Raw genomic sequence first — 13,679 nt, 5'->3', positions numbered from 1 at the left:
AGGTGCCCTAAAAGACACTTACACTGGCGAGAGTCCAGGGAATATCTTCCTGAGGCAGGTCCCAATGTGTGCCAGCACCTCGTTCACGTCCTCTGAGGATGCCATCTTCATGGAGATGCTGCATTTCTCAGTTTCCATAATCAGCTGTAAATAAAGGGGCATGAGGTCAGGAACTGGGTATCACATAATTCACATACACTAAAAAAGAAGAGCATTTTGAATGTATGCCAGCAGAAATCTGTTATTCTTTAAGATATGGCACAACAATGCTCCAGGTAAAATTTCTGAAAGTTGCCCTCAAACATACAAGACCCCCACACTCAAACTTTGCTTTTCCTAACAGTGTCCTGCTTCCCACGGGAAAAATTTTTCAAAGGATCTTGACCTCAGCTGACGCTCTGAAAACCAAGAACTTGTCACAGCATTGTCCTCTTTTGAAATATGTCCCAGAACACCAGGAAAAGCGAGCACAGCCTGACAGGAAACTATTGAGCAAGCAGGGACTGCTTCCTCCAGCAAAAAGTAAAAGTCTTTAATGGCTGTGATCCTGTGGAAAAGCTCTAACGCTTTGATCTATGCCGTTTAAGAAAACGTTACGGTAATACATTGTCTCGGTTCAGATGAAGCAGTAACCCAGCTAACATAACTGTCCTGCTGTCTGGGGGATACGTGCTTCGGCGAAAATAAAGCCTTTTGCATCCCGTCTCTGTTATATACCGACTGCTCAGAAGCAAATCAGATTACTGTACGACCGACGCATCAGGCCTGCTGCTGCTTTCAGCTGCATCACAGGAAGCAATTTAATGCTTCTGTCTTCTCCAGGGTGAATATTTAGCACAGCCCAACTCATAAACTCTTTTAGATGAGGAGCTGGGCATGCACAGTAAGAAGCTAATGTTAGGAATAAATAAAAAGTCTAGAAAGTACGAGAGGGGACACTGTGCTGTATGCTACAGAAGACTGGATTTTATTGAAGTCAGTTCCCAGGGCCTTTTTGGTTCCCAGTTTATGCCTAGGGTCTTCACCAGGATCTCCCTCAAAGGGGCTGCACTATCCCAAAAGCACACAAAGAACCATCACACCTTTTCTCACCCCTTTCAACTCCTTTCTGAATCTGTTGCCATCACTCCCTCAAGATGAATGAGTGGGCAAGTTACTACTGTTTTTCATAATCACCAATATTAACACAACATTTTCCTATATTACTCTCTCCATTTGTTCACTTATCTTACAGTGGGAAGCTCTTCAATGGCTTTCTGCAAGATACCTTCAGCTATCATGGATATAGCGCACTGTCTGCAGGAAAACTGCAACAATACCATTTTCCCCATACGCAATAACCTAGGATTCTACCTGCCTTCAGCTATAAGCCTTACACATTCAAAACACAAATGAATGTAAACATACAAAACCTTAAAAAATATTTTAAGAAAGTGGTACGCTAAGTGAGGCTGCTGAAAATCCCTTGTAAATGCTGCCACAACAGTGATTGTCTATGCCTCCAGGAATAATTAGCATTAGCTACTACAGTATTTTAGTATCTTAGATTAAGTAAAGCCACAAAAACACTCAGAATTTACTAAATGTCTCCCCACTAAAATAGTAAACATCTGGACTTTTTCCCCCCTCCTGCTTTTAAGAGAAGCTTCAAAAGCCAGGTTAAAAAGATGACATGTTAAACACAATGAGAGCTTTTCAGAGTTAAAATAGTGTCAGACACTCTTATTTTTTAAAAGCTCTTTAAAACCTAAACACCCATGAAATGCATGAAGACTTTGATACAATTGATCTGTCAAATCTTGTCAACACGTTGATCTTATGAATGAAAAACATACTAAAGACATTCTTTTCAGCACCTTCTCTTTGACATTCACTTTTTTGGGCATATAACTTGCTGTCAAATACACTTCATGTTGCATGCAGCAATGGCACTGAGCATAGTTGGAAGCAAACCATTTCTTCCTGCAATGAACCAATGTTTTATCATCTCTGAGAAAAACATTCAAATGAAAACTTGCACCATACTGAATTAGGAAAAAACACATATTTCTTATCAGCACCCTATCTGCACAACACATTCCTAAAACAGACTCTTTAAATACTTATCTTTATTGTTAAGACTTTAAAGCAGCAGAAAGGTAAGAATGCAAACATCCCGTGTGCTCATCGAACGGAGACACTCGCACATTAGAGCGGTACCTCCCCGACTGGAACCAATTCAGCAATGAGTAAACAAGTATCTTTTATCTAGAACTCACTCACCTGACCCGGTTTACTGGAAGTTACTCCTTGGATTTCCAAGTAGCTGAAAGTTAGTTCTAACTGTAGTTAAAAAAAAAAATGCTACATTAATGCAACCATCGTCTTATTTTAATGAGCACTCACGCTCCTCAGATTAAGAATAGCTTGAGTTACTTTACAGCAATTCCTGTATTTGATACCAAGTATTTGTTAATATCTTACCTGAATGCATTTTATACTAAACCAACACTTATATTTGCTTGTAACAGGTTTGAACAGTTATTAGAGGTTGTAGGAATGTCACACCGTACTTTTCACTGCAAGCTATAAGTAGATAAGGTTGTCATAAAATACATGACAAAATTTCACTATAAAAAGCATTGTTTATACAATACCCTACTGATGTGTCCTCTTGTGACTTAATAATCATTAATTACTACACTTACAGCATTACATCTTACTCTTTCATTAGCTACACTGATCACAGACATGGGAAGTTTTACTGCACAGAAGCATAATGGATATGCACACATCATTTTATATATACAAATATAAATACCATCTACAGATCAACAGGTAGATACAGATATATCAACACTCAAGGTTGCCTTAGCATGTCTAAAAGTATAAGAGGAAAAAATACATTAGATTTGTCTGAGTGGGTTATCTGGACGACATTTAGGATAGCCAGGGAAGAAGGGTGAACATACTGAATCCAAAGAGAAACTTGGAAGAAGGCAGGCAAGTCCTCTTCTCCAAGGAGAAATCTAAGGCTACAGGGAAGGTGTTAAGATCTGAATTCACAACTTACACAGACAAACACCTTGACCTAAGATAATCAGAAAGAAACAAAGTCCTCAGACTGGATCATAATTACAGGGCAAAACATTAGCATGGTCATTTCCTTTTATTTATCATTAAAATCACTTGAACTGAGCAGTCTGTTTGAATTGCACAGTTTCCTGTACTTTATCTTATCCCAGGTTGACAGTCAGGATGCGCCCAGCCTAACTGGCAAATAATATATTATTCTATTTCTGTATTTGTGGCAATCTTTTTAATAAAAAGACTACTTTGAACACTTCCTGGGGTGCTCAGAAACCAGATGCAACTCTCAAGACTCCTGCTCTGCAAAGGCTCTAACAGGACATTGGGAAGTTGGGAATGGAGGTACCAGCTTTCAAACATAAGAACTAGCTAAAAGTTTTCCAGAAAGCAGCAAGAGTTCCTAAACACCAAGATCTCACTGGCAAACCTATAAGCAGTCATGAGCAGTGCTACCACAGAACAAAGCTGTGCAAAAAATTGCAATTAGAATAGTTATGATTTAAAATGCACTGAAATTTAGGGGGGGTTAATGAAAAAGAAGACCTCTTTTTTAAAGCAATTATCCAATCACAGGTGCAGAGATTTAAAATGTTATTACTGTCTATTTGTTCTTGCCCATTTTCTGAATCCTTTTCCCTTCAATTGCCCCCATGATTTGACAGCACTGGAACTTATAAGCACCGCTCAGCTATTTCTGTGCAAAACTCACCTTCCAAAGACCTAATTTAGTGACCAAACTTGGTGTTTTCATTTCAGGCCTCCTCAGTGCCTTATGTCTAAGAGAAGACTGTCAATCTTTTATGATAACAGGACATGGCCCTGTGCAGTTCATGTAGGCCAGAAAGAAGAAAACAAAAATAAAAATCCATAGCAGCTCTTGCTGTTGGCTACTGGTGTAAGCTAGATGACATGTATGGAAGTGAAAGGCTTCTTTTCTCAAATTAGTCAAACCCACATATGAGACAATCTAACATTTATTTACCCAAATCACAACAAAATTTTAGGAGGAAGTTTCTAAGATTGAAATCTTTCCTATTTCGCAAATTATTTACCTACTAGATTGAAGGTACTTTTGCTAATGTACAGTGTATGTGCAAACACATATATATGTACAAATGACCAAAACGACTTCTCCCTCCTGAGGCGTTTACACAGATCCAGCCTCAAGAATTCAATCTGCAAAAATCCTCTTGACTAGAATTAACAAACAACAGGAAAGATCTTTCTAGTTCATCTTTGGGCTCTTTTTCTACTTCAAACCATGGATTTACAGTCCTTGTTTTGCAGCAAAAATACAGAACACATCCTAAATATTATCTACCTCAAACTATAAAATATTTTCACAGGCTTTAAAACACATAATCTCATTTATTACCTAAAATTACATTTTTTTAAAAATCCTCTTAGAAGACTGTAAGTGACTCTCACTTAGGGGCCCTTCAGTTGCCAAGACAGCTCATTTCAGAGTTTCCATTTTTTCTTGATCAAAACTTAATGAATGCTGGCACTAGAAGTATGTTCACAAACCTGAATTACACTCCCACAAGCATTTCATATCTGTGGGCTTGATGACACATCCAACATTTACTAACGTTGCAACTACATTTTATATAGATCACAGCAAGCATTAGTAGGCTTTAAATACTGCACTCCCTATCAATTCGTCTAGATAGTGGAAATAAACTCATTGGACCTGACTGTAAAGTTAGAAGGAGGCTATTGTTATATTCTTGCTCTAAGGATAATTGAGTTGATATTATACTTAATCAGCCTTTATTCCTTTTAACTTTGATCCTTGTTTAGTAGACACACCTTAACCGTATTGTTTAAGGAAAAGTGACGCTTGGAATCCGATGTAGTAGTAACAGTCACTCAGAACTGGCCATGACTCAGAATACTCAATATTGTGAGAGATCCCTGGAGGAATAAAGTTTCTCTGCTGCAGGTGCTCATCTGTCTCGCCAGTAGTTACTGTGTGCCAGTCATATGGAAGTTCTTGGCTCAGAAAGCTATAGAAAGCTTCTGAGGAGCTTTTGAAAATATTACAGACTTTAGAAAACTCGGTAAGTTTCACTAGTTCTGCTGGAACAGAAATCAGTTTTCAACCACCCTAATAATTTTTGACATAAAAACTTTATTTTTGATGTAAACTGTGAGCAGACCACAATTTCTTCTCATCAGCCTTCTTTCATTTATTGTCCTTAAAGTAACAACTTTGTTAGTACAGCATATGTACTCTAGATCTCCATGAAAACAGAAACACGTTTTTCAGTTAAGTAGATCCATTTAATAAAAGGTTCCATTTAAAAAAACTGGAAGTACAGCTATTCCTTAGTGCACCGGGCCCTAGCCTTCAAGAGATTTTTGATGAATTACAAAGGCTTTGCTACTATTTAACAAGATCACCATCGCCACCTGTCCATCACACTGCCATTGCACTGAAGTCTGAGCTGTTCAGCAGCCGGCTCTACGCTTCCATGCAACCAGTCATCAAACCCTGTCTTAAAAGCAGGCTGCAAACTCCAGTGATCCAGAAGCCAAGAGACAACCAAACAAAGATATCTGTGCTGCAGGGACAGGGTGATCAACTGAGGGAAATAAATTTTGGCAGAAATTCAAACTAGTCATCCTACCTGTCAGCCAGCATCTTCAAATGATAGGTAATGCGCAGTCACATTTACTACCGACCATAACTGAAAATCTGATATCAATCACTCCATTCATTGATCCTGTGATCCTGTTTCTTCTACAAAGCATATATAGATATACATACACACACATACTTATGATTCTATGATTCATATACTAGTACACTCACACACATCTGTATGTGCAGAACACAACAAAACAGAACATATGCCAAACACTGACTCCGAGCTGGACAAGAGATGTTCTTCCACAACAGTCATTTTTATTCACATGGAAATTCTCTTTATCTGCTACAACAATCATTACAAATTGCCACAGGAACAGAAAAAATAATTCACCAACACTGGAAGATTGGCAAGATACTTCTCAGTATGAACCACAGAAATCATAAGAAAACAGCAGAAATTTAATAAAACTCAAGATAATTTCTGTCTCCAAATCAAACATATTCCTATTTGTTACTACAAACACTAAAGGGAAGAACATCATCAGCTTGTTTGGACATAAGCCGCCTCACTACAGAAGTCATTGGGCTCCTCTCAGAGCTCTTCAAGCTGGTGTTTATGACATAATTCTTCATCCATCTACTTTCAGAGAAATAAAAATTCCTCTGAAACAGTATAGATAAACTGGCAAATCCATTTAAGACAGACACTAATGGAAGCACCGTTCTAACTCAACACCATGCAACATATCATTCCTCAATTACTATGCATATACATAACTAAAATATTCTAATCTTACGCAACTTAGTTTACACAACTTACATTTGTATCTAAAACCCCCAAATATTTATACAAACACACACAGTGGCTTTACCTTGGTGGGAATCCGAGATGTTAAAAGAAATGCCCGACATGATGCCAACACCTATTGGTGGGGAGAAAAAAAAAAAAAGAGAACTTATAAGAAATATTTAACTTATCAGGAATATTACAAAAATTCTATTTCAGGAAAAACCAGAAACTTAATTGGAAAAGCCTCTAAGTAGAGTGACCGTCAATTTCCTTTGAGGTCATACACTGAACGAAGCAAAAATGGGCTCAGAGACAGTAAAGCATAGTGAAGAAACCGCTGCAACCTGATCAACTATAAGCTAGTAGGATATTAGTACAGCATCAAACTGATGATATTTATTTAATCAATTTTTCAAGAAGAGCTAATAGCAATCTTGGTGATATTTTAAAAAGAAGCAAGGATAAGAAGTACTCCTAGAAGTAAATATAACAAAAATAGGCAAGATAAACATAATACGGTTAGTAATATAAGAGACCATAAAGCAAACATTTTCTTTTGGTGCGTAACAATGCACCAAACTACAGTAACAACGCAAAGACTTCTCATTGATGCCACCTGCATTTCTTCACCAGCAAGGTCAGTGGAAAAATGTAATTAGATTAGTGAAACCAGTAACTCGAAGACAAGAGAGGGGAACAAATGAAACAAATATTCTGGAAGTCACCACCAATCAAAATTCAATTATATATAGAAGTAAAACTCCAATCTTCATTTGCACATCCCACTCGCAGACTTTATGGTTTGCCAAAGTGACAACTCATTTTGCAAAGCTTAAGCATTGGTTTTTTTATCTACCTGCCTATGGAACTACCTACCATCAGCTTCAACTTTTTCCAGGCAAAAAACTGAAAGGAACCTGATCTGAACATCTGGATCCAAATCCCGCAGCACATGCAGAGCTTTTCACATTGCTGAGGCCTATGAGCACTGATGGGGTCCTTTTAACATGATTACAGTACACATGAGCAGTCCAAATAGCAAAGTCAAATGCAAACCAGGTAACCAGAGGCTGTAAAACAATTATGTCGGAAAGAATGTTCCAACAGAGCACACATCAGTGTATATTCTTGTGGTAGATGTACCAGTGCTCCCAGGGCAACCTTCCTAAAACCAAAGCTGAGGTACCCCTACCCTTAGACATTAAGAAGATGCATTTATATGCATAGGAGAGGACTGCTGAAAAATTATACTCTCCACTCAGTCGGTAAAGACACTATGCTTGAAAAAAGTACAAAAACACCAGAGCCCTCTAGTTCAACACATTGCTGCTTCTACAGTTTCCACAGCTGAGACTGTCACAAACAAGTAAAAGTTTGATTTTTACATAACGTCAACTGAAAACAAGGTCCACTATTACTGAAAAATTAACGTACCATCTTGACAACAGCAGGATTAGTTTTACTTATTTTTTTTACAATTTTTAGCTGCTAAAACCCACGAGTACACAATAAACTAAAGCTGGTGTTGTCAAAGGTCATGATGCTCTTTTCAACCTTGGCAAAATTTTACACGACATCTGCATCTTAACATCACTGGTTCTGTTCACGTTTGGCGGCACAGCAGCCTCCACCCCAAATCAAGTTGAAATTTGGTGGATAAGCTGCGAAACGTGAACAGTTTTCAGTGGTCTCCTCCATTAGGCTGCAGTGCAAAAACAAATTAATGGCTAACAAGATACTGCTCAGTCATTTCTCCGTCAATAGGATTTTGCACTGTTGTTAGTACTTGCAAGAGCAATAGAACAGGTATTATAGACTACTTAAAACAAGGTATCACTCTATCCCTTCCCTTGGCAAATGTTATTGGTGCCCAGGGCAGAGGCACGGGAGGTGTTTTCACAGGGACAGTTCAAGTCCCCTTTTATTTTTGTGAAGGAAGTTTCAGGTCTGCACGTTTCTCCGACACAAGTAGAGTACGCACTCAATCGCACAACTGCCTAGGGCTCACAGAAGTATGCAGGAGCACTGGGGTTTATGAATAGGCAGATTCTGGATTTCCTGGAGTTTTTAATTTCTTCATACAATGAAACTAAACGAACAAAAGTAGCCACTGGTCACTCTCTAGCAGTTCTCAAGCACCTTTTGAAGAAGATTTGACCACTGTTACACTCATTTTGCACCTGGGGAACCTCAAGCACAGGAGAAGGAAGTTAATGGTCAAAGCCACTTTGGGAACCAGAAACTTGGGAGATCCCTATTCCAGGGGCAACTCTGAACAAAGCAGTCCCTCACTCAAAACCCGTCAGGAATGTTGGCTAAGCATAGCGTGTAACCTGCCTTATCTTGTGATAAGAAAATGATCACTTTTACAGCTCAGCGAGCCGCAGACCCATTCCATAACCATTTTTGTTTGGTCACAAGTAGTATTCAATCATTAATAAAGTTAAAAGATACCATCAAAAGACAAACACACACAGGGTAAAGGAAGAGACTCAGAAGTGGATTTATACTTTAACATACCTGGAAGCCAGAAACGTTTGCAACTTATTTATGTGAAGGCAGCAAGTACATCCAGGTAAATTTTATACAGAATACTTGGCCTGGCCACTGCTCCATGGAAGGGGCAATATAAGAGAATTATACTTAGTTCAGAGTAGCTTTGAAGTGTCTTCACACTCTGCCTTTTTTCAAGCACAAAACAGGATTATCATTTGAATGTTGAATAACTCCTACTCACACACAGATATCCAAGTTGATGATTTCTTAATGTTTTTATCACTCCAAATTCCATAACACTCCCTACACTGCTCACAGTGTACATGTAACAGCTTAAAATTTGGAAATTAATTTGGAAACATTCACCAAAAACATACCCTGCAAATTATTTCTCCAGAGATTCATGACCTACGAGGTCATCTTCTATTTACCAGAATAAATAATTTGTTTCACTATTAATTTTAACACAGATCCTCAGCGAGTGTATCAACAAAACATAAAAATACATATACATTTTGTGATTTCTTGTCAAATCATTACCCATTTTAGCACTGTAAGTTAACTTAACAGGGCTGCTTTTGCTTAACCCAGTCACTCTACCTGGCAGTCAGTCTTGGAAAGATCATTGAAGCAGAACAGCTCTGTGCCATTGCATCTGTCTTGCCAGACAGACCACAGCAACTCAAGCCACCTTTTAAAGCGGTTTCAAATTCACATGCAAATGAAAAGAAATCTTTTAATAATCATTACTATCGGTTTTTAAATGTTCCAGAATAAATAGTTCTGGAAAACACAGTGAGCGTACAGGGCTTTGTGACTAAATAGAAAATAAAACAAATACACTTTGGCATTTCATGTGCCCTGGGAAGTTGTGTGGTGCTCACTCCACTCACTAGGCACAGATGTTTTGAAACTTCCCTCTGCTGAAATCTCAAAAACTGATAGATTAGCTACATGTTTTTCTCTTGCTGGAAACTAATTCATTGATAAATATTTTTTTTTTAAAAAGTGTGATACTCCTTTGATCAACTGTTCCAGTTTTACTTCTTAAAACGTACTCTCTGATCCCTTCCTTCCACCATGGTTTCTTTTCCACCCAGCATTTACTGTTTTGTCAGCTTCGAAATTGCTTTGGTCTCTTCTGTTATAATTTATTTGGGGAAAGAAGCATTTGTGACAGGTTTTCATATTTAGATATCCACCATTTTGAGAATTCCTTGAAGTCCAGAAGACAGTCACTTTTCTTTATATACTTCTTTGTTATACCATCCCTATCTTTATCCTTACTACCATTACTGTCCCAAACATCATCATTATTTTTTGTTTCCACACTTACTAGTTGCTTTATGATTTCTACCATAAGGTTGCCATTACTACCACTGCTTTGATATCTAACATACACATAGGGGGACACGAGGTAAAGCAGCAGCACTAATACAGTTTCTGTTTTGTTAAAATACAGAGGAATCAATACACGTCGGAGCATCCAGTCTCTCTCCATCCCTATAGGATCGACCGCTCATTTCCCAGGTTGTATGCCTAATGTTGTAAATGCTCTGTCCTGCAGCGCCTGGAGTTCGATTAGATAAAAGGCCCCCTTCAGCACCACATTAGAGATATTAGAGCTGGTTTCGAGTGAGGCGGTCTCTGTTAAAAGCACTGAGCCTTCCAACACAAAGAGGGTAGCTTACATCCTGGAGGTCTTTTCGGAGGGCTAATTAGTTCAGGCACAGCACGAGCACTTATGCAGCTCCTGAAACGGTGGCATCGCTTGGCATATGGTGGGTTTCTCTGCTGAGTGCTAACACCAGCAAAGCAGCCCAGTTCGGGCCCGATCTAAGGGGTTGGCAGCACCATCCTCTTCACCCACAGCCCTCTCAGTTGTCTGAGGCTGAATTTGACTCCGATCAGCTGGTCTCAGCTACCTGTAAAGAGTCATTTATGATAAAACCATTGACAAATCTTATTCACTTTTGTTCCAGATGTCTGCTTTTTTTCTTTTTTTAATCCACCAACACCAAAGTAGTCTTTTGTATCCAGGGAAGATCCTTCAGGAAAGTGCAATTAGTTAGTGCAATTCCACTCTTGACATTCACACACAAAAACCAGAATTTCTCCCTCCCTGAGCTGACTCTAGCCAAGTTGAATGCATTCCCAGGCTTGCCTAAAGTTGCCGGTGCCTGTGTGACCAGCCAAAGATCTACACAAAATACACCCTAGAACAATTCCTCAGAGGTAAGGGAACCTGTTACTTGCATCAGTACGATTCTCTTCCACCAAAGACTGGGGCAAGGTCTGCAACACAAGTAACGACCTTGGCCACCCCCATGAAGCACTGCGTGGCTGCGTATTTCTCAATGATCATTCCTGGAACTACTCACAGCTTCCTCAACAAGGTCCCCTTGCCAGAGCCACAGACAGAGAGAGACTGCCTGCCTGCCTTTTGTCCTACCAGCACACTGTGCAGAGCCCAGGTTTCCAACAGTCCCACTGCCATCATACTGTATTAAAAACTGAAGCCTGATCTGTCATGGGCTTCTAATTTGCCTGTTTTCTGGATGGAAAAGGGTGGTATGGAGAACAGTTCTTAGATGAAATGTTTTTTACAGAAAAGCGGGGTCAAGTATCAGAACTGCTGGCAATAAATCTCCTGTGTTTAGAGAGGGAGGGGGGGGAGAGAGAGACAGAGGATAAAGAATATTTCACATTAATTTATTAAGACGGGACACCACAAGATGGCACAAAGGAGCATTTCACTCAAATCTCCCTTTCAGTCCATTAGAGAGTACCCTTTTAACACAAAAGCTTATTTAGCTATTGGAGAGCTGTTCCAGTATGCAAAGCAGTTTCTACCTCAGAGGCAACAATGAACAAGTCCTCTCTGGAAGACAGTTAGGAAAAAAAAGTATCCTTTTTTTTTAAAAACTGACAACAATCAAGGCATGGACAAGCCAAGAGATTTGCATAAAACAAAAGGGCAAAATTAAGTGGCAAAGCTTGAAAGAGAACCTTGGAGTAAAAGGCTCCTAATTCTGGAGTATGAGAAGAACCAGTATAGCTGGGAGGTCTACCAGCAAATTAAAACAAAATCCCCCGCCTAAACCAAATTTGTTCGTCAGCTTCTCCAACTGCTATAACAACACTACCATCAGCACCTTCAGGAAGCCCCTCAGCCCTGAGAACTGTTTGTAAAGGACACACGAATCAAACTGTACTTCTTTAACACCTGGAGCACAAATAAATCTAAATAGTCACTACAACGCTGTGTGCAATGTGCAAATAACCCAGTTATTCCAGTAAAGGTGGGATTTCAGAAGATGCTGAGACAAGGCTTCACCTTTGGCTGGACACCACCAGTGGCAGCAGCAGGAGCCTTGGGCACTCCAGGGGCCAGCCCCTGGCACCTCAAGTAGCTTGTGATGTGGTCACCACTGGTGCAGCCCAGGACTCCCCAATTCAGAGACCTGACACACAAGAATTCCTTATTGTACCCCATTGCTTCCATTAACTGCGGAGCTGCTCGCGGAGGGCCGTCTACTGTGTGTGTGCACACGGCTCCCTTTTTCTTCCAACCAATCAGTCACTGAACAGATTTCCCTGGCTTTGTGAGAGGTGTCCAACACAGCATTGAAGCCGAGGCAATCTCCTGCAGACTGCAAAACTCCGTTGTTGTTCCTCTTACCACCACACAATTCCCAATACCAAAAAAACCCTGGTGCTGTAAAGCACTAAATACCAGAAGACAAAACTACCATGTTATTCAAGCCTGCTTTAAGTCATGAAATTAGGAAATAGAGCAGCAGTATTTCACTGATACAAAGTCCTCTCCATGGCATTGGAGCCAGCCTTGGTAGAGGAGGGAAGAGGGAGGGGTGCAGGCTCAACCACACATACTCATTTCTAACTCATCCATGAGGCACATAACCCCAAAGGGGCTTTTCCTTCTGCATCCCTACATTACACGTAAATAGGTCACTAGCACATTAGTGCTAATATACCTTTATTTAAGATTTTTCCCCACTTTTGCTCTCCTCTCTATAGAGCCATTATACAGATTCACTGCCTTGATTCAGATTATGAAGTGCCACAGCAGGATACCTTTGCCAGGGACCAGACTTTTACGATGTTCCATCTCCTGATATTCACTTAAATAATAGCTTGAAAACATTCCGTTGACTTGTAATTCAAAAGGCCCTGGGCTGCAGGACCTTCTGAGCAATGATTTTTTTACACACTCACATTACTTCTCATAAAAGAGGGTACAGGCACCATTCAGGAAAACCTTCCAACTACCTGTTCCTGGTGTTAATAGTAAGAAACATCCATTTACCTTCCCTCTTCCTACAGAGATCCCTTCTGGGTTTACAGACAGCAGGTAAGACTGGAAGTATTTTGGTGTGTTTTGTATGATGCTGTTTCCACGCAGAAGCAGATGGAAATAGATTTTGCTGTTGCAGTGCTTTTATTCTTATCTTTTTTAATTTCATCACTTAGAAATGCCAGATCAAACATTTTGCAGTGTTCCTTGATGACGACTGCTCTCTTTTTAAACATATCACGCACAACCATAATGTAGAATTTTGAAGACCAGGAAACAAAACAACAACTCCGGGGACAGAGGAAACACAATTTGATCTATAATGCAAGCATTTTATATGGAACTATTCTACAACCATTTGTATTTGCTTTTAGTTAACAACAATTAAATGAAGATTCAATTAGTGCAGT

The 13,679-nt window shown here is 39.6% G+C and overlaps 1 protein-coding gene across 1 annotated transcript in view; it reads right to left on the bottom strand.

The window, feature by feature from the left end:
- Positions 1-13,679, bottom strand: part of LOC104275960 (leucine-rich repeat-containing protein 16A-like) — a gene marked incomplete at its 3' end in the record, with an annotated part of 127,178 nt that overhangs the window by 100,235 nt on the left and 13,264 nt on the right. The window contains 3 exon segments of the mRNA XM_009872076.1: positions 23-144; positions 2,263-2,322; positions 6,538-6,588. Of these exon segments, the coding sequence (XP_009870378.1) occupies positions 23-144; positions 2,263-2,322; positions 6,538-6,588 (233 nt within the window).

This window comes from Apaloderma vittatum, unplaced genomic scaffold (genome assembly GCF_000703405.1).
Source record: "Apaloderma vittatum isolate BGI_N311 unplaced genomic scaffold, ASM70340v1 scaffold7816, whole genome shotgun sequence".
In the NCBI taxonomy this organism is placed as follows: Eukaryota; Metazoa; Chordata; class Aves; order Trogoniformes; family Trogonidae; genus Apaloderma; species Apaloderma vittatum.
Note: the sequence above shows the minus strand (reverse complement) of the source record. Positions and strands in the feature narration are given on the sequence as shown.